The sequence below is a fragment of the Naegleria fowleri genome (genome assembly GCF_008403515.1).
Source record: "Naegleria fowleri strain ATCC 30894 chromosome Unknown tig66, whole genome shotgun sequence".
Lineage (NCBI taxonomy): Eukaryota > Heterolobosea > Eutetramitea > Acrasida > Naegleriidae > Naegleria > Naegleria fowleri.
The window spans coordinates 200377-225055 of NW_025407998.1; the positions used below are offsets into that span (position 1 = coordinate 200377).

Sequence of the window (24679 nt, forward strand, 5' to 3'; positions counted from 1 at the left end):
CCGAGATAAAATGCTGCTGGAATAACCACAACGGCCAATTTAAGATAATGCTGGCTTGTTGTTGATGATGATCAACAGGGATATTTTTTGATGTTTTTTTTAAAATATTTTTGGCCAAACCTGCTTCTAATTGGACCTTCTGAGAAAATAGACAAAAGGAAATAGGGTGTGAGAGTGTCTCCACATTCAATTCACATGAACATGAAAAAGAATAACTTGTTTATGTACAATAATTACTTGAGATACTTTTCAACCACTAGCTTGGCTTGTTCGGTGGAAAGTTTTTGGACATCCTTGGGATTAACCACTTGAGAGCACATGGGACACTTGTTTCCTAGAGTTTCAAGCATTTTGATAAAGAAGGAATGTTTTGAAGAGAATTCACATTGAGGGCATTGACACCAATCATCCAAAGTCATGTGCATACCTGACGAGATACACATGGGCAAATTATTCATGCAATGTTCACAATAGAGTGAAAAATCTGGCACTTGTGCAGAACAAATGGGACAAGGAGAGGTGTTTTCTTGTTCGTCTTCGTAGGCTTTTCGCTTTCTCACAAGTTGAACAATCGTCTTTTTCTTTTCTGCTGGAATAAGATTTTGATGTTCAGGTCGAACGAGAATGGTTGCATTCTCGAATGCTGACTTTTTCAACCCTGATTTGTAGCACAGTAAAACTGAGGATGTAAGGATAGGAACGATGTGGTGAGGGAATTTGCTGATATTCTTTGTAATACGGAGGAGCATTCGAGACGCAATGGTTTGCTCTTGCATTTTTGTCAAGTATTTCACAATGAGATACGAATGCAAAAGATTGAGGCTTTCTCTGAGTTCAAATTGTACGTGGTGACCCTTCTTTTCAAGCTGTCTGACCGTGTCGTACAAAATCGAGTGAGCAATTTGATAGTTTCCAATTTCTTGTTCTTGTTTTGCAATAACGAGTGCAGTACTTGCAGCTTGCTTAAAGTTGCCTAGTGCCATGTATAGTCTAAAAACGTGCTTTGGATCTTTTGGAACATTATCAACTTGTCCCATTAAAAAGTCAATCAATGAATGCGTCAGGTTGTCGTTCTTTGCTGCAGCGACGACGTCAATGGCCTTATCAATGACAGACTCCATCTCCTTAGAGTCTTGTTTCAGTCTGCTCGAACATTGAACATACAAAGTGAGGGCTGTAGCAAACTCGTCACACTTAAAGTAGTAATCAGCGGCCTTATCCAAAGCTACTTTAGATTCATAGTATTTGGCGATGCTCAAGTAATCCGATTTTTCTGCCTTATTTTCAATGATTTTGGCGTAGGTGTCCATTTCATCGTGTGTCTTGGCAATATCAAAGGCCTCTTCGACCTTTTCTGCCATGATGAGAAATTCGATAGCAGATCTATAGTTACCCTTTTCTTTGCAATAAGTGGCAATGAGGTTCGCTCCATCTGTTGAGTTTGTCTTTTTAACCAATTCGATTGCTTTTGGAATATTGTTTAAATAGCGAAGGTTGATATTAATCACACTATTAATGTCACCTGCTTTTTCGTATGAGTTTGCTGCTTCCTCATATTTGCCTTCCAGCTCCTTAGCTTTGGCGAATTGAAGATGGAGTCTTGGGTTCATAATATTCTTCGATTTCATGAGATTTGTAACTTTGGAATAACTTTTGTTTTGAATATAAACTTCGGCAGCCTTTTCATACATTTCAGCTTCTTCATAAAGCGCTGCAGCATCGTCGAATTGAGAAAGCTCTTCAAATATTTGGGCGCATTCTCTACAAAGCTTCTTATTCTTGCTCTTCATTGCAAGTTCAAAACCTTTTCTAAGATCGCCCAATCGAATAGTAATTCTACAGAGGCCTTCATTGCACATTTGGTTGTGAGCATTGTTTTCAGGATTGGAATCCATGAGAGCCCTTTGATAGAGTTCATAGGCTTTTTGGAATTCTCCTTTTAATTCCAATTGGTTGGCATACTCTCTTGAGATGAGAGGTATTTGTTTTGGATCAAGGGTTTGAGCTAACTGTAGAGCACGATCCCAATTCATTAAATCTCTTCTCATTTCTAAAGCCTTGATTGGTTGAGTGGATTGAAGGAACTTGGATTCCGCATCGGTAAAATCACCAGAAATCATGGCCAAGTTACCGATGATGAGATTGATCTCGTCGAGGTTGATAAGCTCGGAGAGAGCCATAACCATTGATGCATTTCCTTTGAGTCTATAAACTCTCAATGCAAGCTCCAATTCTAAATTGTCTATGGCAACGTCTTTGAGCTTATTCCAAAAATCTTCTTGGTTGAGGTCGAAAGCGTTGGACCATGCATCCTCTAATCTAAGTAGTGCAATGTTTTGAGCGAAGGCTCTCTTCTTATCTTCTTTGCTTTTCACTTCAATTTCTGAATGACTCGATAATCGAATATGAGCAATCGAGCCATTTTTCATTTGACAGCACACTTTTCCATTATTGAGGAAAATTGGAGAGAAACCTTCAGGTCTTGGTGTTTTCGAAGGAGTGTCGCCATCTAGTTTAACAACATATACCTTGGGTCCCCACCTTGTGGTGTGACTGTAAACATATGTGGTGAATTTCTTGCTATCGCAGGCTACGAAAATATTTTGGTCAGCTTGATCCCAAAGAACCTTGTCAACAGAACTTGGGAAGGAGTCGATGCCACAAAGAGAATCATCTACGGGGCTATACAAAAATCCAGCATTGGTCTCGTCAATAAATACAAGTCTAGTGCCTATTATATTGGTAAACACGGAAGTAATACCGACATCATGCCTAAATTCATTTACAGTCGACCAGTCATCGAGCGAAAAGTAATACAAAGCGCCTCGAGAGGTTCCATAAATAAGAAAATCGGGAGCCATTGTGAGTGTAGTAATGGAAGATCCATCGTCTTTCTCTGGGAAGTGTTTCTCTTCACGTCCTTTCCATTTTTCATCCTGTGCCGGATCTTCAATAAGGTGCAGCGTAATTTTACCGCCTGAAAGTACAGCAGCATAATCAAAACCAACACAGACTTTTTCTACAGTTCCCAAATACTCTCGTGTAGAAATTAGGGTGGCTTTACCATTGTCAATTCTATAGTACCAAACTCTGTTGTTCATTCCTACAGCAACATGCTCTGGTCCAAGTGCTACAAAGCTAGGTTCAATATCAATACTGAACCGAGCAATTATTTTCTCGGTAACTTCATCCTTAATTATTAATTCTCTCAAAGATACGAGCATGAGAACATTTTTGCCGTGACAATCGTTCAGAGCAGGAATGCTTGTCAAAAAATTGTACAGATTACCGTTATTGGAGCTTACTGTTAAAATTTGACCGTCTTCTGTCCATTCAGCTCGGCTCAAAGCTCCATACTCATTATCTAGCTCGTACTTGTCGATCACATTTGTGTCAAAGGCTGACAAATCAGACAAATCAAAAACTTTCACGCAATTCTCTCCAATAGATGCTCCCTTTTTCAAGGCCTCGCAATAGGTAACATATTTCAATTCAGAATCGTGAACCTTGCATGAATTTACTTCCATACCAATCTCATCAGAGTGTGTGGAAGCAATAACAACATAACCTCGATCGAATCCAAGCAATAAATACCCATCTCCAAACGATTTGAATGAGATCATCCGACCATATTCATCACTGAAACCTAACTCTGTTGGCTTTGATTCCGTTTCATCATCATAGTCGTACATCCAAAAGTTTCCACCGACAATGGCAGCCACTGTTGTGTCTTTTGCATTTCTCTTTTTTACTCGTACAAATTCCATTCCTTTTGGTTCTGTTTTTGCTTGTTTTTGTTTGAGGGTGTCACCTCCAACATCACTAATGGTTACTTGTAAATCTTCAGAACCTAATGCTAGGACATTTTGCGAGTTCCATGATCCACATGTTATTTTCTTGGTATGTTTTCCTTTGATGGGGACATATTTGCTCAATTTCTTATTATAAATTAAGAGTGTTCCTTTGACACTTCCGATTGCGAGATAGGGTCCAGCGGCGGCCCATCTCATAAAACTTAGCTCTTTTGTATTCGTTTCAATGCTTTCTTCTTTCTTTGTATTAATATGAAATAGGGGAATTTTACTTGAGCCTTCTTGCATGATTGCTAGTGTTTCATCGGAACAATCCCAATCCAATGCAAGTACTCTGCCAGGATCTTCTAATGAAATTTGATGGAAAAGATTTCCTTGTCTATCGAATATTTGAACACGTCTGTATGGGCCGACACATGCCAAATAGTTTCCGCTTTTTTGCCAGCTGAACACAACAGGTCCTTTTCCATTTGATTCTTGCGATACAATAAAGAGTTGTTTCTTTGTTCAATTCAAATATTGTTGAGACATGTTCGGCCATACAACAACCCGTTCAAAGAAGATAAGATCCATTATTGTTGTTGTTAATGATGTTACAAAATCGGATCATGTGATTGTATACAACAGCAACACGACTGTCAGACAAATAGGTTCCGACAACAACAAACTCTGGACTTACCATTTTTTTTGCGTATTTGGTTTTAAAGTTGTAATAGCATGGCGGGTTGTGGGAATATATTGCTGTTACAACTTTAAAACCATGTAGACATTTTTCAAATGGCACATACTATGGCGAGTGGAATCTTCAGGATGACATTGAAGGATCTTGCCACGACTTCATCCCCCTAATAACGAATTGTGGGTTTGTTTTGATCACGTACTATCGTTGATTGTTGCATTGTTTGCTCAATATTTCAAATAATAACGAACACCAACATACCGTCACAAAATCTACTAACGACTCTTCATCGTGAAAATTCTCAGTATCTAGAGCACAGTTCAATAACAGGGTCTGAACAGCATATGATTCGTAAGATATGTTCGGTTTGAGAGAATTCATAATTTTCTGAAAGACTCTCGGTAATTGATTCACACGAATGCATGTTTCAGCGCTCAATTCATCTTCATCATCTTCATAGATACGTGCCTCTGGATCTTCTTCGTGTTTTTTCTTTTTTCTTCGTCGTTGGGGCATGTTCAGCTCATCGTCTTCATCATCCGAATTTTGTTCATTGTAATTAATTTCCTTTCTTGAGCTTCTTCGTGAGAGTGTTCTTTTGAGAGGAGATGATGAAGCAGATTCGGTGCAGAATAGGGATGAATTGTCATCTGCAAGAATTGTTGTTGCAGGTATTGCTGATGATTTATCTCCACTATTCCCATCAAGAAATAATTTCGCACTATTAATAGAATTGTTGTTGCTTGTGGGTGGAGATCCCACAGAGGAAAATGTTGGATGTTGAATATTATCCATCATGATCAATAAACTATCATCATGAACTGAACACGTATCGGAATTGTCATCATCTTTCCGATGATAAGGATTGATGAAAAGAGTCCTCTTTCCCTCCTCTAAACCTTCCAATGTTGAGGGAGATTTACTCGTATTGTTGACAATGGTGTTGTTGTTATTAACTTCCTTCTTATCAGAACTATTGCTGTGTTTGTTGCTTTTCGGAAGAAGCCTTTGCTTTTTGGCGAGATTGCTTTTTGGAGGCATTTTTTTGATTGTTGAAATTTGAATAATTGTAATTAAAAAAGGATTTCAAAGACCTGATACCGAAACAAGTCCTTCAGCAATGCGAAGGAGCACCAAAAGTTCTCAAATGTTATTGGTGACAAACAGATTGCGAATCAAATATCATTAATAACTAGATATACACCTAAATTTATTTGTTTGTTCTTGGTTCAATTTTGAGTGACAGATCGAACAACATCTTTTCGTCGGTTTTGAGATTTTGTAAAATTTCTTCCTTCAAAATGTATTGAAGATATGGCAATGGTTGAAGTGAATATTTAGATTTGGTTTGCAATGTCTTGATAGTATTCACAGCATTGTAGTAGAGTCTTCTCTTTTGGAAGTTGATGAGTTTTTTGTTTCGATTGGTCTTGTGCTCGAATGTATCAGGATTACCATCCTCAATAAAGACCAAATCGGTAAAGTAAATGGCAACCACAGGAACTGCAGGTGCTCCGTTAATAATGACCTCTCGTTCTAATTGTTCTCTCAATGATTTGGAATTGTTGCTCACCAAATTGGAACACTCTTCAATGAGTTCCAAATCTTGCTTACTGAGACCTTCTTTTGTTTTCTTCAGTCTATGAATTTCAGCAGAATTGAAAGCAGAAGTAATTTGAATCATGGAGGTGTAATTTCGAAGCTCTTTCAACTCTCGTAAAATATCGACAAACTTCTTCATTATCTTCTTTCGAAGTTCCAAGTTGGATTCCATTAAAATCTTATTTCTGACCCAGAAACTAATGTTGTTTGTTCTTTCAGTGATGGCACAAAGTGTGGGAGCGAGTTCTTGCTTGTATCCCTTATCGGTCCAAGCACTACCAAAAAATTCTTTGGCCTCAATTTTTCTAAAGAGTTTGGATTCAATGAGAGTGAGTTGTCGAGCAATTTCCAAGCTTGGCCATTCCAATAACTCAAATTTCAAGTTGAATGGATTTTCGAGATGTTTTGCGAATTTCTTGGCTTCCTTCCACTTCTTGATATCCATTTCAGGTTCTTCCAATTTTTCTTTTGGAATGTTCTTTGGTATTTGAGGATTTGGAAAGATGTTATTAAGATCGCCGTAATTCTCCATTTTCACGTGTAGGAAGTGCTTGATAATGTACTTTTTGATCTTCTTTTGTGTGACAGCTGAAATGTTTGAAAGGAATGATACCAACCGAGCAATGAGCAAATTGTCAAAATCATGAAAACCAAATCTCACCCATTTGCTAATAAATTGTTCCACACGCAACTTTATCACAGCATCGTCTGTATTCTTGAAAATATCAATAATTTGTTGAAGGAGAAGCATTGGAGATGCAAATGAGGTGCATGTGAGAAGGAAAATATCGGCAAATCTATTACCTTCCTTATCTACGCTATTAGTATTCACGTCCAAAAGTCTTTCGACAAGTTTTTTGAAAGTACCAGCCTTAATATTATTGTCATCTGTGTTGAACATTAGATCACCCTCTTCAGAAGTACTATCTTCGAGAATGGCATCAAACTTCTTGTTTTTGAATGGTGCTAATAAAAGTTCGTAACATTTTCTCACAATGGGGTATGCATTTTCTTCTTCCTCTGAAGTAAAACCAGCATGCAACATTACGGCACCAAGTAACCATCTCCATTTTTGCTCGAGACGTCGTTTTTCAGCGATTGGAGCTCGTTCTTTCTTTGGAATCGACGTGTCATAGAGTTCAGTGAGAACCAAATGACTGGTACAATTGCAAATGAGTGGGAAAATGGATTCTCTGAAAACAATATAGCACAGGTCAAGCTCTTTTCGAAGCGTAAGTTGAAGTACAGCATTCATGAGTAGTCTGCATATTTGGCGGAAGAATAAACTAACAATTGGTCGTTGCGAAGTTACTTTAAGAGATTCATAATCAGACACCAACTGTCTTTGTTTCAACAGGCTTGGATCGTTGAGTGGAATGTTTGCGAGCAGTTCAATATTGTCACTTTGCATTTCCAATTCCTTGATAAGATCATAATCCGGAATATGAACTGAGGTAATGACAGAAATGAGGTAGTTAATTATAAGAATCACTTCTGTTCGTAGAGTCCTGTCATCTTTGAGCTCTCTTTCTTTGGATGTTTTAGCATTATAGTCAAGATTGTTAATAGCAATAGTGAAGGAATCTAAAAAGGTGAGAATATTTGAAGTCCTGTAATAGGGTTGTGATTTAAACCACTCAACAAGACGTCTCTGTGAAAGACCTCTCATGATCCACAAAATCATGCAAGAGGTAACAACATAGAGGTCATCATTTTGAAGATATGGAAGGCTACCGTCTCTTTCAAAGAAGGCATCCACAAATCCTAGATATAATTCGCACACAAGTGCTTTCTCAGAATCTTCGTTGTATCGAGAATCGTAATCGAGCTTGCACAAATGATTGAGTAGGGCCTTGGAAATTTTCTTCACGAGCTTGTCCTTATTGGTGTCGACAATTTGATAAAACAAGTTCGAAAAATGGCTAATACCAAAGTTACCCTCTTCCAAGCTGAGATTGTTCAGAGGAATCCAATATTCATAATCACTCACAATAGCAATAAACTCAATCTTCAAATTCAATTGTTTTTCATCAGAGCCGCTGAAAAAAGAAAAGTAATTGTTCAACAATTTAACAATATTTCTTCTATGTAACATGGGTATTAAATCTCGAATAAATAATGCCAAATTTCTGTTGCCATTCAAACCAATATTGTTCCTATTGGCTACTTCTGTTAGCATTAGCTTATTGACACAATTATTAAAGTTAACCATGACAGATTCAACGAGATCAATAAATGCTAGTTCATCTTGCTCTGAATTGAAGTAAGTCATAGTGTTGCTTTGATAACCCATGGTTTCACGATTATTGGCACAATCTAGTGCAACACTTTTTACAATAGCATCAAATATAAACCAAGAAAACTTGATGACATCATAGTGTTGATCATCCTCTTTCTTTTCTAAGACAGGTGCAGACTTCTTGGTATTAGACAACCTCTTTTTTCCAAATTTCTCGTCAATGTATCTGGTATCTTGACTTGCGTCTACTTCTCTGGAGGTAGCTTGCAACAATTTAATAAAAATGTATGGCAGTTTCAAGGTAAGACTTTGATCTGGAGCGAAAATGTACTTGATATAGCTCGAGAAGAATTTGTTACCTCGTGAGTGGAGTTTGGTGTAGTGATAGGCGCCTTTCAAGCACACAATTACTGCATCAAGAGCCTGTTGTTCGACACGTTCCACAAGTTTGATGTTTGTTGAGAAATCTCTTATTCTTGTCATTAGTTCAAAGAGCATATTCATGACCACTGGAAAATGAGGCATGAATTCTGAGAAGTCAATTTCATTAAATCTCAGTAAAAGGTCGTTTGAAAGATATTCTAAAACTTCGTTGGACTTGAAGAGAGGGAATGTATACAAATCTGTCATGACACAATAGAAAAGAGATAAAAAGCGATCTCTTGGATACAGCGTTGATACCAACTTGGTTTTCACAACAAGTTTTGCATTTTTGATCGCTCGTAAGCCCTCCAAAGACAGATAATTGCTCAAGAATGTATCTTTCTTGTAAATGTTTAACTCTTTTGATATTTCGTGACAAAATGCAATATTTTCTCCTATCTTGTAGTTTGAATTATCATTTTGGACGCGTCTGGTAAGAGGCAAGAACGAATATCCTATTACAGCTCTGTCCGAGGTCCCGAAAAAGTCCTGGCGTGCATCAATCGCTGGATTAGCATATTCAAGTTTTTTAGATCGTTTGTTGTCGATATCAATGTGATAGAAAACAAACAACAAATGATGTTTGTAGTTTGGTATTAGTGGAAGCTCCAATCTAAATTCATCAAACAACTGTTGTTGCTTTTCATCGTAGGAAAGTGATGTCAAAAGAGTGTGTGTTTTTTCTCTCTTGAGCCATGTGATAAATCGTTTTTCAGAGTAGGGATCGTTGATGTCATTAATGACTGGTGGAATCACATCGTTATTTCTGAAATACACTTCAATGAAAACATTCTTGGCAGATTTTGATCCTTCGATGGAAAATGCAATTGGATAAATAAATAAAGTGTTTTGAATCGCGAGATTTGGATAGTTAGAGGAAAGTAATGGAAACTCTTGAATAACATCACGCGGTATTTGCTCCACATCGTGACGATCAAACATTGAATCAGATCTTGGAGAAACCTGGACAGTCAGGGGAGTGCATGAACCAAGAGAGCTATCTGAATTGTTTCTAGAATGAATGCTACTGGATTTGTGATGTTGTTGAGTCACTCGTTGCTGAATTTCATAATTACTTTGGGCACTAGCATTGGAGTAGAGCTCAACATTTAGTGACATAACTCCTGACACTTGGTTACTCTTTGTCTTCTTTTCTTTCAGAGAGTTGCGTATCGTCGTTATGACATCCATAGGATTTTTCCAATCTCCCTCAATCTCATAAAGTGGTTTCAAATCTATTTTAGAGCTACTAAGCTTAAATGTTTCCACCTGCTTTCCTTTGATTTCCATTAATTCTTTCTCAAATAAGGGAGCAAAGCTGAATAAGAATGGTTGTCTATGTCTACAAAGTTTTGGCTTGTACTCTTCGTATTTCTCGAACCACTTTTCAACATTCTTTGCCTCTTTAGAGTACATTTTGATAGCATCTTTGATAGTAGATGTTGGCATTCGATATACAAATGCCACTACATAAATCTGATCATTTGGATAGCTCACTGAGAAAAGTTTTTTGGAAGCAAACATGGAATTGTTTAGCGATGCATCATACAGTGAAAGATCACGCTTAATCGTTTCCGAAACTCTGTTAAATTGACAACTAGGCATTAAGTGGAAGTGATAGTCTTCCGAAATTTTTCTTCCAGCAAGTGTGTCATAGAGAGCTATGGTCATGAAGAGAAGCTCACGATCTTTCATTTGTGTACTGTCCAAAAATCGTAAGTTCGAACATTGCAAGAAGAATTTTGTCTTTCTCTTAACTGGGTACGGAATGTCGTTCGATCGCTGACAAAGAGATGCATCTAGAGGTTTAAATTTGTAATCTGGCTTTAGACAACTCACTAAACGAGTTTTTGAAGTAATATTTTCCGTGATTTGGTCAAGACCGACCTCTTTAAATGTCATCACTGTTCCATTCTTTGGTTCAATGTTTTCAATGATATCGGTTGTCTTTTTTGCGATGGTGGCCTTTGCAAATTCAAAAAGACTCTTTTTCTTGTCAGAGAGTACCATCTCATCAAATCCTTCGTTCGATTTATGAGATCTTCCCACAGAACTATATTTGTTGGATTGTCTCAAAAATACAGTTCTTGGAGAGGAACTACCAGCATAATCCTCGTTTGAATTCGCTTCTTTGAGCTTTGCCAAAAATGCTCCAAAGGATTGAGCTCCACTCTGCTCCTCCTCAGCTTCCTCTTCCTCCAGTGTTTCAGTGGAAGGTCGGAAATATGAATTAGAGTTAGATCGAGAGCGTGAATCAGTTGATAATGACACATGTGATGATGTAGTTGTGGCAGTGTCGTAAGTATCATCAAACGTAGGTCTGAAAGGAACACTGCAATATGGAGGTTCTATGCATTTCATAATGCGGAAAGGCTCATTAAAGGCTTTGAAAGCATTTCTCAAATTTGGATGAGCATACTTGCGTTGAGAGAGAGCTGCTTCTTCCTCGGGTGAGATTGTACTATCGGTTTGTGACCACGGTTTGATTTTAGTTTCTATTAAAAAGCTAGGTAGAATGGTTTCAAAGTTGGATGTGTCACATTCTTTTTGCACTGCAGTCGGTTGCACATAATCGTTGCTTCTAGATCGTTGAGGTTTTTTGGATCGCTGATTGCTCGACATGTTCATCGACTTCAATTTACCCAAGCCGGCAACGGTAAAAGAGTCCATATCAAAGAAATTCCTTGAACTTCCGAAAGACTCCTGATCTTCTGCAAAATCGTTGTCGACCTCACCGTCTGATTCTAAGTCATGAAACGATGATGTGTCCTCAGGTTCGTGAGCACTATAGATTTTTTGCATTGAATACAAAGTATTAGAGGAGTCACAAGAAATTGGACTTGTTGATGGTGTGCTTGTTGAGGAAGAATCTTGATCTAGACACTTCTTTTTTTGAGAAGTGCTTGAACTTGAAGAATATTCTTCTAAAGAATATGTTGTTGTTGAATTAATTGAGAATGGTGATGTCTTTCTCTCAGTTATTGGCGGAACTGGGCTGTTGCTGATGCTACTTGAAAGAGAGCTAGTAGTTTTAGACGGTGGCAATGGAGGAGGTTGTTTTTTAAATGGAATTGCCTGTGACGAAGTTTTGATGTTGGAATTGGTTGTGTTGGGTTCTGAATGAAGAGAATCAGAGCCGTTGCTTTCGACAAGACAGTCCTTATTCAGCAATGAGTTTGATCTGGGTGACACCAGACTGTTTTTAGATATTGTCGTGTCTGATTTACATAGCAAACCAACGCCTTGTTCTCTTTCATTCGTTAAAGACACAGAAGGAACCGATGGAGGAGGTCTTTCTTTGAACCTCGACAAAGTTGATGATGTCGAAGAATTCGACAAATTTGTTACAGTCGGAGAAGAAGATTGATGATTCTCAAAATTTCCTCCACTGTTGCTACTACTACCTTCATTGTTGTGATTGCTACCAGGACTAACACTTCCAATCTTCAAAGTAGGCTTTCGGAGCAAAGAAGGCAATGGTGGGGGTGTTGATGGCGAGGAAGAAGAAGAAGAGGCTTCATCATTTTTCGGTTGTTGTTGTTGTTGCTGATCAAATTGTTGCTTTTTCGTGTTCCACAAGAAACGATTAATCGTAGGACTTGCACCACCGACAGTGCTACTAGTGCTGCCCGAGAGAGCCTTATTCGTTGCAGGAGATACAGAGAGTGATGATGATGATTCATGAGAGGAGGGCAACTGGTGGTTGTAGGTGGGTGTGGTCGGTGAGGCTTCTTGTTGTTGTTGCTGCTGCTTCTGAGGTGGCCATTGCTTTGATGATGTTACAGGAGAGGAGGAAGATGATGATGGATTCTCAGAATGAATTTTCCGATTTAAAACCCATGAAGGGGTTGTCGATGTTGTTGCTTTTTGTGGGGATGACTCTTTTGGTGGCTCTGTTACTTTGTTTTGATGAAGTGAAAGTACCTTGCTCGGTGATGAGGATGCTGTTGAAGGCGACAAGGATGAGCATGGTGAATGTTGTTGTTGTTGTTGATGATGAGATCTTGGTGATGAGGTTTGAGTAGTGGAGGATGATCCTGGCAACTCTTCCTTTTGTGTTGCTGTTTGGCCAATGAAGGTTGCAAAAACAGATCTTGGTGATAGTTGATGGTTTTGATCTCTGATCCCTTCCTTATGAGACGAAGCAACAAGCGTACTGGAAGATGAAGAGGAGGATGACGAGGAGGAAGGATGAACCATGGTGGACTCACCAAATCGACTCACTGAACCACCACGAGAAGGAATCGGTGGTCGTGGTGATGTACTTGATTGAGCACTTTGTTGAGTCATCTTCTCTTCGGTTGACTTGATTTCCTCTTGTTGTTGTTTGATGATGAATATATTCTTCTTTAGTGCTGAGGTTGAGGTTGTGGTTTCTCCAGACGATGTAGAACCCACAGCTGTGTTATTGTTGTTATTGTTGGAATTTGTAGATCTGAGCTTGGGCCACATCGTGATGGATGTACTTTCGTTATTATCAGTGTTGTTGTTCGATCGAAGAAGACTGTTCCCACGATTCTTGATTGAAGCTAATGTCGAAGATGATAAAGTGGTTTCTACCGAGATGGATGATGTATTTTCAAAACCAATAGTACTCGTAACAGGTTGTGTCGTGATGCTGTTGTTATTTCGTGGTGAGAGAGCAGAGGGTCTCACACTTGTTGTACTATTAGTACTACTCGGGGTTGTTGCGTGTGAATGATTATTATTTTGAAATGCAGTGGCAATTTGGTTTCGAAGGGCAGAAAAGTTAGTCGTCGGAGTGGTTGGATTCATCATGGACGCTCTGCTCATTGACGACGAAGAAGGTGATTGGTTGTCACCGCTTGTGACTTTCTGTTCTAACTGACGCTTTTTAGAAAGAGATTCCATTGTTGAGAAAGTGTTGTTGGAATTTAGGGGAGATGAATCCAAACCAGGAATCGCTGACATGTTTCTGGCAGGTTTCGAAGGACGTGAAGGAGGAAGAGGAGGTGGAGAACTGGTGTTGCTTCCAGAGCCAGACGAAGCGGTGCTGTTGTGAGGAGGCCACCGATTGATAAAATTTGTGTTTGATGACATTTTTTTCTTTTCTCCTCGAAAGATGACGTTTGAGGTTAACTTTGTATGGCAGGATTTATCAATTTTATAAATATTGATGAACAATAATTATTAATAAAAAAGAAACACCTGCAAGTTTTATTTGTGTGAGACTCATGTGAGTCGTTGAGAGGACTGCCATACGAACGTAAATGTCCTACTGTTTTACAGTTTTCTCTTTCACTTGTTGTTCTTTGAAATAAATTCCATTTTACCCAATTTGACGAGAAAGAGAATGTTTGTCGCCTCACGCACAGATGAAATTTCGTTGAAGGATTCGTGTTGTAGAGAATCAAACCAGGAATACTAGTAGACGAGCTCGTCGATTACATGTACGCGCATTCATGGAACATTTTATCATCGAATTGTTGTTGATGTTTCTTCTTCTCCATCTATTACTCCATCTATTCCACTTGTCGTCAAAATCTAATTCGTTGTTCGAACCAACAATAACAAAACAAAAATGAACATCCAGAACCATTCTCCTCGCACTCTTCCATTTTCCATTGCTGATGATTTCAGGTTGGAGCGATTGTTGGGATACAATGCTCAGCAAAAAATAATTTCTCTGTTGGGACATGTAAACGGTGTGAGAACAATCGTGGTAATGGAAAAAACACAATTTGCTGTGGATTCCGAGGAGGATGTCAAGAAATGGCTCGCTTTGATAAAACAACCGAACGGACAAGGCTTGCAGCAAGTGATTGTAAACGATAAATATTACATGTTGAATTTACCAGCGATGGAGGATGACCACTTTAATTTACTGAACACTAGCATGTAGGTGTTTGCAATACTATTTTCTGAGGAAGTGTAAATTTGAATGAGGACTGTTGTGTTTTTAAATTTTTGATTTATCACTTTAACATTTGTTAAAAAATCATCAAACAATTCACAAACAGAATATTTCCTGCTGACGAGAGTGACATTGCAAAGTATTCCATGCAAAGTCATGAACTCTTTCTAGAAACTCCATCTCTCTACCAGGAAGTGACTCGACCTTACATTGACAAAATACCAAAAGAGCATGAAAAGTGGGTCGATAATTTGCTTCAAAAACAGAGTGAAGTTGAGCATATGATTTATGAAGATACAGAATCAGAGGAAGATTTGCGCTTCATGTTACATCCTGATATGAAGTACGATAAAGTGGATAGAAACCAACTCTACTGCATTGCCTTTTGTTTCAACAAGGAAATCAAAAGCCTTCGAGACCTATCCACAGAGAGACACTTGAAAATGCTTAAAAATGTTCGTGATCGTGGATGTCAAGTCATTGAGCAACTGTTTGGAATTCCACGAGAAAAATTGCGAATCTTTGTGCATTATTTACCTTCCTTCTTTAGATTCCATGTCCACTTTACCAATGTGGATAACACCTCAGTCAATAACGGTGTAGAGAGAGCTCATTTGCTCGATGACATTATTGAAAATATGGAAGTATTTGGGTTAGACTTCTATCAAAGAAAGACTCTGACCATTACTATCAAAGGCACTCATGGTCTCTATCGTTCATTTAAAGAAAGAACCACAAATGTGGATAGAAAATGAATCATATCATCCAATGTCTCATCACAACTATTGCTCAAAAGTCTGAAAATTGATAGGATCCCCCACAAAATTTTCCACATCCCAAAATTCCACAATCATCTTTTTCAGCTCCTCTTCATTTTGAAAGTCATCATTGAAAAGCCTTTTCCATCGCCTGCGTAAATTAAGAGCCAAGTCAATAATGGTGACAGACTTGTCAGTATTTCTTCTCATAGCTCTGCCAATTTGTTGAAGAAAAACGATTTCAGACTCGGTCTGTCTCGCCAAAACAAGACAATCAACATCCTTAACATCATAGCCCTCGCTCACCATCATGACATTTACCAGCACATTGAGCTTACCGTTAGCGAAATCCTCGAGTATTTGTTTTGTTTGTTTGATTCCTTTCTTGTAGTGAATGGATGACGCCTTTAGCTGTAAATTACAAGATGATTTTTCATTGATAATCTTTGAAATTTTGTCCGCTGTTTCACACGAGTTTGCAAACTATTTGATGAAAATTGTTTGCCATTCATATTTGGATGCAAACACTATGGACAACTTACAATTATGGTTTTTCTTTTGATTTGCAATCCAGCGTTAATTTGTTGTGTAAAGAATTGGAGAAGAACATTTGTAATATTTTCAGGTGTGAGCTTTTTTTTCACCTGCTCATCTGTGTTCATTCCTAATTGATGTAAGCTTTTGTCTAATTTAGCAATGAAGTTTGGAAGTTGACGTTTTGGGTTGTTATAAGGATCAAATGCCTCTTTCAAAATTTGCTGATAGGTTAAAATGTCCAAGTTCGATTGGATAGTATGAGGAAGATATTCCAAATACTCAACAGGAGGAAAGAAACCAAGTGTTTTAGCTAACCTCCAAGGTAAATTTACATATACAATGCCTTTGAAATTCTCCTTGAGTTTGTCACCTGTGGGATCCTCTCTGTGGACAAGTGTTGCTGTCATTCTTTTTTTTACAAGGATGAAATAATTATTTTGAGTTGGCACTGTTCTACCTACCCTAGCATGTATTTGAGTGTTGCTAATTTCATGAGCGATTTAAAAGCCTTATTATATGTGGTTGCTACCACGTGATGTACTTCGTCAATGATGCAATGTGTGAATTGGGAATCTTTCAAGTTAATTTTCTCAAAAGACTGAAATAAACAGAATACAAATTTTGCTCGCTTTAGCTTGCTCTCAATACTCGATTGGTTTTCATTTTCCGTGATATTGAGAAAATCAGAGTCCTTAAAACCCCACCGACTCTCCAAATCCTGATAGTCTGATGAAAATTGCATCTTGAATTTGTTAAAAGTAGTATCTCGAATGACCTTTGAGTGTACCATGAAGAGCACTTTGAACTTTTTCAGATCATTCTCATATTGCTTAATTCGTGACAATTCTCTCTCAATGTCAAGAATCACAAGAATGGTTTTTCCAAGACCTGTTGCCAACACAACAAGTCCATATTTGTGACCAGTATACTCTCTGACTTTGTCACAGTGATCCAAAATAGCATTTTGAAACTCAATTGCTTTGAAACCCTTAAAATTGGAGCTTTCATGTGGATACTCATGAGAGCAGGTAGCAAGTATGGAGGGATCAATTGGATTTGTTAGAGTTTCATCATTTTCTCTTTGCTGTTGAGGATCTGAAAGAATTGTTATTACGTTTGTATTCTCCTCGAATTCCTCCTCTACCTCAATCATCTTCTCTACGTTCTCAGTCAGCATCAGAACACCATTGACAGTTTCCTTTTTTTGGGCCACAAATGGAGGTGTTGGATTGGCATTTAGAAATATTTCATCTTCCTTGTTGGAATCTGAAATTTCAAAATTATCTTCATGATGATTTTCAACTGATCCATCCCATACCAATGCTTCCAAAGATAATTTCTTCATCCTTCCGAATAGTGTATTTCTCACCCGATGCTTTCCGATCTTGTTTAAATTCTTGAAAATGTCAAACACATTTAATGGATGATTGGTATCATCCTCGGAATGAGAAGGCATTTTTTTGAGATTGTCTTGTTGCAAATTCCGTGACTAGTTCGAGCATTCCCTCGAACAACATTTTCCTTTGTTACTTTTTTGAACAATAACCAAATCCAATATTAACAAGTCAATGGCTTGATTGAAAAAATTGATCCAAATCCACATGAGACGTTCCTTCTCCACCAGCACTCTTCCTCCACAAACCTCGACGACCTCACAAACCGAGTCGCTTGGGTTTTCAAAGAAAAAATCGTTGAGATGGAAGAACGAAGAGGAATTGGTCACGAATGAGCAGATTGAACATAAAGCTTCGCCTCTCTTTGGAAATTTACAGGGTGGCGATGAAGAGGATTATGAAAACAAATCGGATGTAAATCTGTCGAGTGAAGCAGACACTCTCAGCATTCGAACTGTGGAATTAATGGACAAATGGGATACTGGTGATGGCTCGAAAACAGTTCTCGATATCAATCATGATGAAGCAGATGAAAACCGTCATCAAGGCGGTCGTCAAGAGCATGCCAGCCAGCCATCTTCAAGTCATCACATGACAACAGGTTCTGCCTTAAACATATCGTCCATCCAACCGAAAACAAGCATTGATCGAGAGTTGATTTCTTTTTACAATAGACCGAGTATGGTCAACGTATTACAAGATGAAAAAGCTTCAAGTACTCTCAATGATATCCTGGCAACTTCTGCAGAAAGGCTATCCAACGAGGTGGTGGCAGTGGGTGCATCGGCGTCATCAAGAAGGCCTTCCATCATGCTTGGATTTGGTGATTTTAAAAGCAAGGAAAAACAACCTCCACCTCCTCCTACGATACCTCCCAAAGCGACAACTCCACCCACCGAGGACGACCACAATAAGAAACATCCATCTGAACATCTTGATGTAATCACTGTCAAGCCAGCATCAGTTCTACCTCCTCATCCAAAATTTGGAATATTAGACGGCGTTTACATTCCATGCGTTTCTGCAGTGTTGGGAACGATTTTATTTCTTAAGGTAAGTGTGAAAATTCGGTCCCAAGCTGGGTGATCTATCGCCCAATTTATTGAAGGTGCCCTGGATTTTAGGAAATGCGGGTCTTGCATATTCGCTCCTATATGTTGTGATTTCAGTGTTGTGCTCAGTATTCACTTGGAACAGTTTGAGTGCAGTGGTTACGAATGGTTTAATTCGAACTGGAGGTCCCATTACCATCATGTCACGAGTATTGGGCAATCAATTCTCTGGCAGTGTTGGAATTATATACTTTATTGGTTTTATATTTTTATTGTCGCTGCACTCATTTGGAGCTGCTACTCTAGTGTTAACAACAGTACATGATTTTTATCCAGGCTTTGTCATTGCAGACAAGGATGTGAATAACTTGTATTGGGATGTTATTATACTAGCTCTTGGATTTCTAGTACTGCTTTTTCTGTTTGTTTTGATAGGAATTAGAGTGGCTGTAAAGGTAGAGAGTATTTTTATTATTGCCGTTGGAGTTTCTGTTTTGTTATTTGTTATTGGATGTTTTGTGACAGTGAAACCTCTTTTCAAAATTAATACAGCAAGTTGGGCCACATTTACTCAAAATTTTCATCCTGATTTTGACAATGATGTTGGATTTTTCTCTGTCATGGCAGTAATTTTTCCCACAATTGTAGGACTTTTAGGTTTGTTTTTCAATGATTCATAATATTTAACTTTGTCATGAAGCTGGCCTTAATAGAAGTGGTAATTTGAAAAATCTTTCAAGAAACATTCCAGTGGGCACAATGGCAGCTCTTATAACTAGCACATTTGTATATATAGTAGTTTTTGTATTGATGAGCTTTGTAGGTGATAGAAAAATGATGAAAAAACACAGTTCGGACTACTTTGCTCTTATTGCCTTTCCTGATTTTGGGCTTTCTATTGGTAAGTTTTCAAATCAACACATCAATTATATAATTCTCGAAAATAATTATATGTGATTGTTATATATCTCCCAAAAAACACACAGGAACGTACATTGTCAAGGCTGGAATGCTCATTGCCATCCTTGGAGAGGGTCTTCAAGCTCTAATTGCAGCACCTAGAATTTTGCAAGCTCTATCCAACGATAATGTTGTTCCATTTATTTCATCGGATTGGTTTTCAGGAAATGAATATTCAGAGCCTCGTCGAGCCATCGTTCTCTCTGCGTTTCTAGCAATTTTCCCTCTTTTTCTTGGCAATTTAGAGAGTATCTCAACATTTATTGCCATGCTGCTCTTGCTATGTTTTGGATTTTTGAATTTGGCCACAATTATTGCGAGTATTTCACCAAATTGGAGACCTCGATGGAAACAATTTCATTGGTCTTTGGGATTGATTGGAATGTTTGTTTGTGGATTATTCATGTTTTTAATTGGGTATGTATGCTTTAAACGTCATTTGTGAATCAGCTGAGCCAACACCAATTCTACTATATATATATATATATAAAACCACTCACATAGGTGGTATTGGGCTCTGCTTTCTTTCGCGATTGGCTTAATTTTTTATGTCATTATTGAAATGAAAAACGAAACCTCCTCTTATGGAGAGGCATTGAATGGTCTCAAGTTACAAAGTGCCCTTAATGCTCTCTACTCATGTGAAAATTATGACCTTTCCATCAAGCACAAAAAAAAGAGAATGAAATCAGAGACAGAAATGGATGAATTTGAAAGAGGTCAGCTGAACAAAAATTGGCGACCTCAATTATTGTGCTTGGTTAAAATTTTACCTGACAATACCATTGTTCATTCAGATTTGCTCAATGTTGCCTTTCAACTCAAAAAAGGTAGAGGATTGTGCATTGTAGCAGCCATCATTGAAGGAGATATTAAGAAGAGTACTTTTAAACTGGCACAAAAGGAAAAACAAGCTCTAACTCTCAAAATGAAAGAAAAAGGCATTGCTGGATTTCCTCAAATTTTGATTGCTAGAACCTTTTCAGATGGAATTAAACATTTCATGCAATCAGCAGGATTAGGGCCTCTTTCTCCCAATACCATTGTCTTTGGATTTCCCGTTGTGAAGGATCGAACTTCTGCTCGTCATTTTGTGGAAATGGTCAAATATGCTGAAATTTGTAATAAGGCTGTTATTATTTCCAAAGGAGATTTTAATGTAGAAGAAGAGAGTGGATTCATGGATCTCTATTGGATTATTTATGAGGGAGGTTTAGAATTATTGGTGTCGTTTCTTCTTCATCGTCACAAAGCCTGGAGAAATACCTCTCTAAGAATATTTTCTGTGGTGGACAATAGAGAGTCTGTGAGTACCATCAAAGATCACGTCTCTGAAATTTTGTATTATCTTCGAATTGAGGCAGAATGCCATGTCTTGTATATAGAGCCACAAGAAGAAACGCTCTTTACCGCCACAGCAGCAGCAGATACCTCCACAGAGCGATCAACATCAACCACGGCGACACCAGAAATTAGTCGCACGAACACGAACGAATTGAGTGTGTCTATCAGCCATCCACATAACCGTTCTTCACAGGTACCTCCTTCGTTGACAAGTACGTTTAGCTCATCCACATTAGAAAGTAGTGGTATGAATGACAACATTGAGATTAACTTGTCGGCGAGCCTAAATCCTCCCCCACAATTTCACCACAGAAAACCCAAATTTGATGATTTTTTGGTGACCGCTTCACGCCTTAATCAACTCATTCGTGAATATTCTCTCACCTCGAAACTTGTTCTCATTAATTTACCGTTTCCTTCTCCTCGTTTATCTCACTTGCAGTACGTTGAATGTTTGAACACTCTCACTCGAGATATTTCACGTGTGGTGTTCATTAGAGGCTCTGGAAGAGAAGTTATTACACATTGGATGTGATTGTGTCTCGATATCAGTAAAGTTATTCAAATTGAAATGACTTTTTGGTTTAAAGTTTTTTCAACGGTCGGTAGTGGCGCCAATTTTTTTAAAAAACCAACCAAAAAAATTAAAACCAAACGACCATCAAATCAGCATGAACGATTTTGTACAGAGAGGAAAAGAAATCATCGGAGAAGCCATTGCATTGGATCGAGCAAAGAAATACGAGCAAGCTCTTGAAAAGTATGCTCTGGGAGTGAAACACTTCTTAACAGGGTTAAAATGTAAAGTAATATTTGACAGAGTATCGGAATTAACTTGTGGTTAATATTATTGAAATGCATCAACATGATGATCACAACATGTTTAAATTTCATCAATTAGATATTAAAGGAGAAAAAACAAAAGAAACCACACGTGGCTATGCAAAGCAATATTTAGAAAGAGCGGAAGAAATTAAAAAATTATTGAAACAACAAGAACAAAGTTCCCAAACTTCTCATTCTTCACCACCACAAAAAGAAAATGTAAAAACTCAACCTAATGTTGTGGTGAATTCACATAAAACAACACCAAAAGGTTCGTCCCCTCCCAAAGTGAAAAAACCATCTCCAAGAAAATACATGTATTCAAAACCTGTTTTACCAAGCAGTGCGAAGAAAAGAACCATCGATCAAACATCACAACAAAAAACGGAACAACAAGAATTAGAATCGTCAATTAAGAATTCTATTGTAAGAGAGAAGCCCAATATTTCATGGGATGAAATTGTGGGAATGGATGGTCCTAAAGCCATTGTAAACGAAGCAATTATATTACCAAGACGTTTTCCTCAATTATTCACAGAAGAGAGAAAGCCAATCAGAACTATCCTGTTATATGGGTAAGTTTAACGAAAAACTGAAGTTAGATGCAATGTCACACATGAATCAAATGTCACATCATTGAATATTCGAAAAATCGATAGCCCACCAGGAACTGGTAAAAGCATGTTCGTAAAATGTGCAGCAAGTAATATTGATGCAACATTTTTCTCAGTGAGTTCCAGTGATATAGTTTCAAAGGTAAGTAATTATCAACAGTTTTCGACAAATTAAATTGCTCATTCCAATATAGTTCATGGGAGAATCTGAAAAGCTTGTAAAGGTATGCTCTTATTTTCTAAAACACATCTTTAATTATTGTTATACTCGTTACTTTTTTTTATGATTTGAATGGCATTTCTAAATCATAGACCCTTTTCGAAGAAGCTAAGAAATCACAACCATCAGTCATATTTATTGATGAAATTGATGCAGTGGGCTCTGCTAGGGATGGCTTTTCTGGCAGCAGTAGTAGCTCTGAAAGTATGAACCGACTGAAAACTGAACTGTTGTTGAAAATGCAAGAAATTCTCGATATGGACAACAATTCTGCTGGAGTGGTCGTGATTGCTGCTACAAACAGACCTTCCGACCTTGATCCAGCCCTAAGAAGAAGATTCCAGAAGAGAATCTACATTCCACTTCCTGGAGAGAATGAAAGAAAGCGTTTATTCCAAATCAACCTTGAAGGTGTCGAGTCAGATGTCACACTGCAAGATTTGGATCAATTTGCAAAAGCCACGAATAACTACTCTGGATCTGATATTTCAGTTGTTGTTCGGGATGCCCTAATGAAACCATTAAGAGAGGCCATGAAATCAGAGTACTTTAAATGGGTAAGTTATCTTCATGTATTTGTGTTCATACAATATTCTAACCATCACAAATGTTTCTGAAACAACTCTAGACTAAAGAAGGAACAATAGAACCATGCTCAGCTACCGATGTAGGTGCTAAGAAAATGAATTTACTGGATATTCAAGAAACAAACAAGCTCAGAATTGCAAAAGTCACTGCCCAAGATGTATTCGATTCGATTGCATCGATCAAACCATCCACCAACCCTAATGAACTTTCTCAATTTGTAAAATTTACACAGGACTATGGAGAATCAGAATTTGACTTGTCACCGCCATCCTCGAATGATGTGAATACTACTCACACAGAAGATTCACTGCCTTCTTCATCAACGGCTCTTGAAAGAAAAATAAGCACAAAACGAAGAAAACATGATGACAATGGTAATGAATAGGTGAACTCCACGCTCGATCTATTTCCTGAGATAGAAAGGATCACAAAAAAAATGTCTCAACAACACACTCCACAATTTTTGTCATCTCCTCTTCCGAGGCTCATTCTTCATTTTGATGTCAATAAAACCATCATTATTTCTGATGAAGCAGCTGGAAAAACCATGGATGATATAATTAATCAAATTATCATGTCCAGCATTTGGGGTTATGTTTCCGATTCAAAAGATTTTGTGGTGATTGAGTGGAAGCTTTTTAGCAATGTAAAGGCTCTTTTAGAACATTTAACGTCATCCGAACACCAAATTCCAAAAGGAAAGAAAATCATTAATTACTACGATTACATTGAAAAAGTATTGTATCCTTATCCAGAACATGATGCATCTGTACCATTAGAAGAGAGAAAACGCATCAATGGAAAGATTAAAGAAGAACGTACAAGAATGGTGAAAAACTTTTCACAATGTAAAATGGCAGAAGATTTTTTGGATGACATTTCACGGTTGAAAACAAATCTCATTAGAAAGAGTTCAAAACAGAATGGAATCACGTTGGAAACAGCAACACCAAGTGACTATGTGAACATTGTTCCTGCTTTTTTTGAAGCTTTATTGGAATTGTTCAAGAGAAAGAGAGATTTTCAGTTGATCATTCGAACTTTTGGATCATTGAAGGATATAACATCAGTCATTAAGGAAATTAACACATTTTGCAAAGGAGAACACATTGATTATCCATTGAATGGTGAAGAGCGAGAATTTTTCAAAAACAAGCAAATTCATATGGAACAAGATCATGCTGTTGGATATATTTATAGAAATGATCCAGGCACGTGTCACTTGATTGAAAATTCTCTGGAGTTCAAACCAGAAATGCTTCAATTTGCATCGATTGAACAAATGATATTTTCAGACAACGAGCGTGTAGTCAGTGGATTTGAAAATATTTACAAGAATATTATCCAAGTTTCGAAAACTGGCCAAACTCGATTGATACGAGATTTCTACTATTGGTGGAATGTTAACAATGAAAAAACAAGTGCTGGAAAGATCTTTCTGGTAGATGAAAAAGATAATTCTTGCTTCCAAATTTTCTTTGATGATAATGTTGCATCAAATTCAGATTTTCCCATCAAGGGTATTTTAGATTTGAGAAATCCACACACTGGAAACTCGCTCGATCAAGAATTGTATTTAAATGTTCACACAGTCCAATCCTATGCATTTGATTTTATTACCAATTGCAATTATTACATTGAAAAGATTGATCAAGCTGAATCATTGAAAATGAACCAATTGATTTGAAAGTGTATGAATTGTCATCCTTCGACTCGGCTTTGTGCTTTTTTAAAAAACTGCAATGAAGGTCCTTTTT

The 24679-nt window shown here is 37.7% G+C and overlaps 7 protein-coding genes across 7 annotated transcripts; 3 read left to right on the forward strand and 4 right to left on the reverse strand.

Moving 5' to 3' along the window:
- Positions 1–233: 233 nt before the first annotated feature.
- FDP41_008908 (uncharacterized protein) lies at positions 234–4494 on the reverse strand (the record flags this gene model as incomplete). Its single annotated transcript, XM_044712810.1, has 2 exons — positions 234–4313; positions 4492–4494. The coding sequence occupies 2 exons, from the start codon at positions 4492–4494 to the stop codon at positions 234–236; spliced, it is 4083 nt and encodes a 1360-aa protein (XP_044557373.1).
- A 123-nt stretch (positions 4495–4617) lies between these two features.
- On the reverse strand, positions 4618–5532 carry FDP41_008909 (uncharacterized protein; the record flags this gene model as incomplete). The annotated part of the gene is made up of 2 exons (XM_044712811.1): positions 4618–4692; positions 4753–5532. The coding sequence occupies 2 exons, from the start codon at positions 5530–5532 to the stop codon at positions 4618–4620; spliced, it is 855 nt and encodes a 284-aa protein (XP_044557374.1).
- Positions 5533–5701: 169 nt separating this feature from the next.
- FDP41_008910 (uncharacterized protein) lies at positions 5702–13816 on the reverse strand (the record flags this gene model as incomplete). Its single annotated transcript, XM_044712813.1, has 1 exon — positions 5702–13816. The coding sequence occupies one exon, from the start codon at positions 13814–13816 to the stop codon at positions 5702–5704; it is 8115 nt and encodes a 2704-aa protein (XP_044557375.1).
- Positions 13817–14297: 481 nt separating this feature from the next.
- Positions 14298–15385, forward strand: FDP41_008911 (uncharacterized protein; the record flags this gene model as incomplete). Its single annotated transcript, XM_044712814.1, has 2 exons — positions 14298–14614; positions 14737–15385. 2 exons carry the CDS (start codon positions 14298–14300, stop codon positions 15383–15385), a joined length of 966 nt encoding a protein of 321 aa, XP_044557376.1.
- Positions 15386–15412: 27 nt separating this feature from the next.
- FDP41_008912 (uncharacterized protein) lies at positions 15413–17381 on the reverse strand (the record flags this gene model as incomplete). The annotated part of the gene is made up of 3 exons (XM_044712815.1): positions 15413–15871; positions 15931–16333; positions 16387–17381. The coding sequence occupies 3 exons, from the start codon at positions 17379–17381 to the stop codon at positions 15413–15415; spliced, it is 1857 nt and encodes a 618-aa protein (XP_044557377.1).
- Positions 17382–17526: 145 nt separating this feature from the next.
- On the forward strand, positions 17527–23307 carry FDP41_008913 (uncharacterized protein; the record flags this gene model as incomplete). Its single annotated transcript, XM_044712816.1, has 11 exons — positions 17527–18372; positions 18428–19028; positions 19072–19272; positions 19358–19748; positions 19836–21116; positions 21346–21476; positions 21577–22075; positions 22160–22256; positions 22309–22338; positions 22427–22891; positions 22963–23307. The coding sequence occupies 11 exons, from the start codon at positions 17527–17529 to the stop codon at positions 23305–23307; spliced, it is 4887 nt and encodes a 1628-aa protein (XP_044557378.1).
- A 51-nt stretch (positions 23308–23358) lies between these two features.
- On the forward strand, positions 23359–24609 carry FDP41_008914 (uncharacterized protein; the record flags this gene model as incomplete). Its single annotated transcript, XM_044712817.1, has 1 exon — positions 23359–24609. The coding sequence occupies one exon, from the start codon at positions 23359–23361 to the stop codon at positions 24607–24609; it is 1251 nt and encodes a 416-aa protein (XP_044557379.1).
- Between the last annotated feature and the right edge of the window lie 70 nt (positions 24610–24679).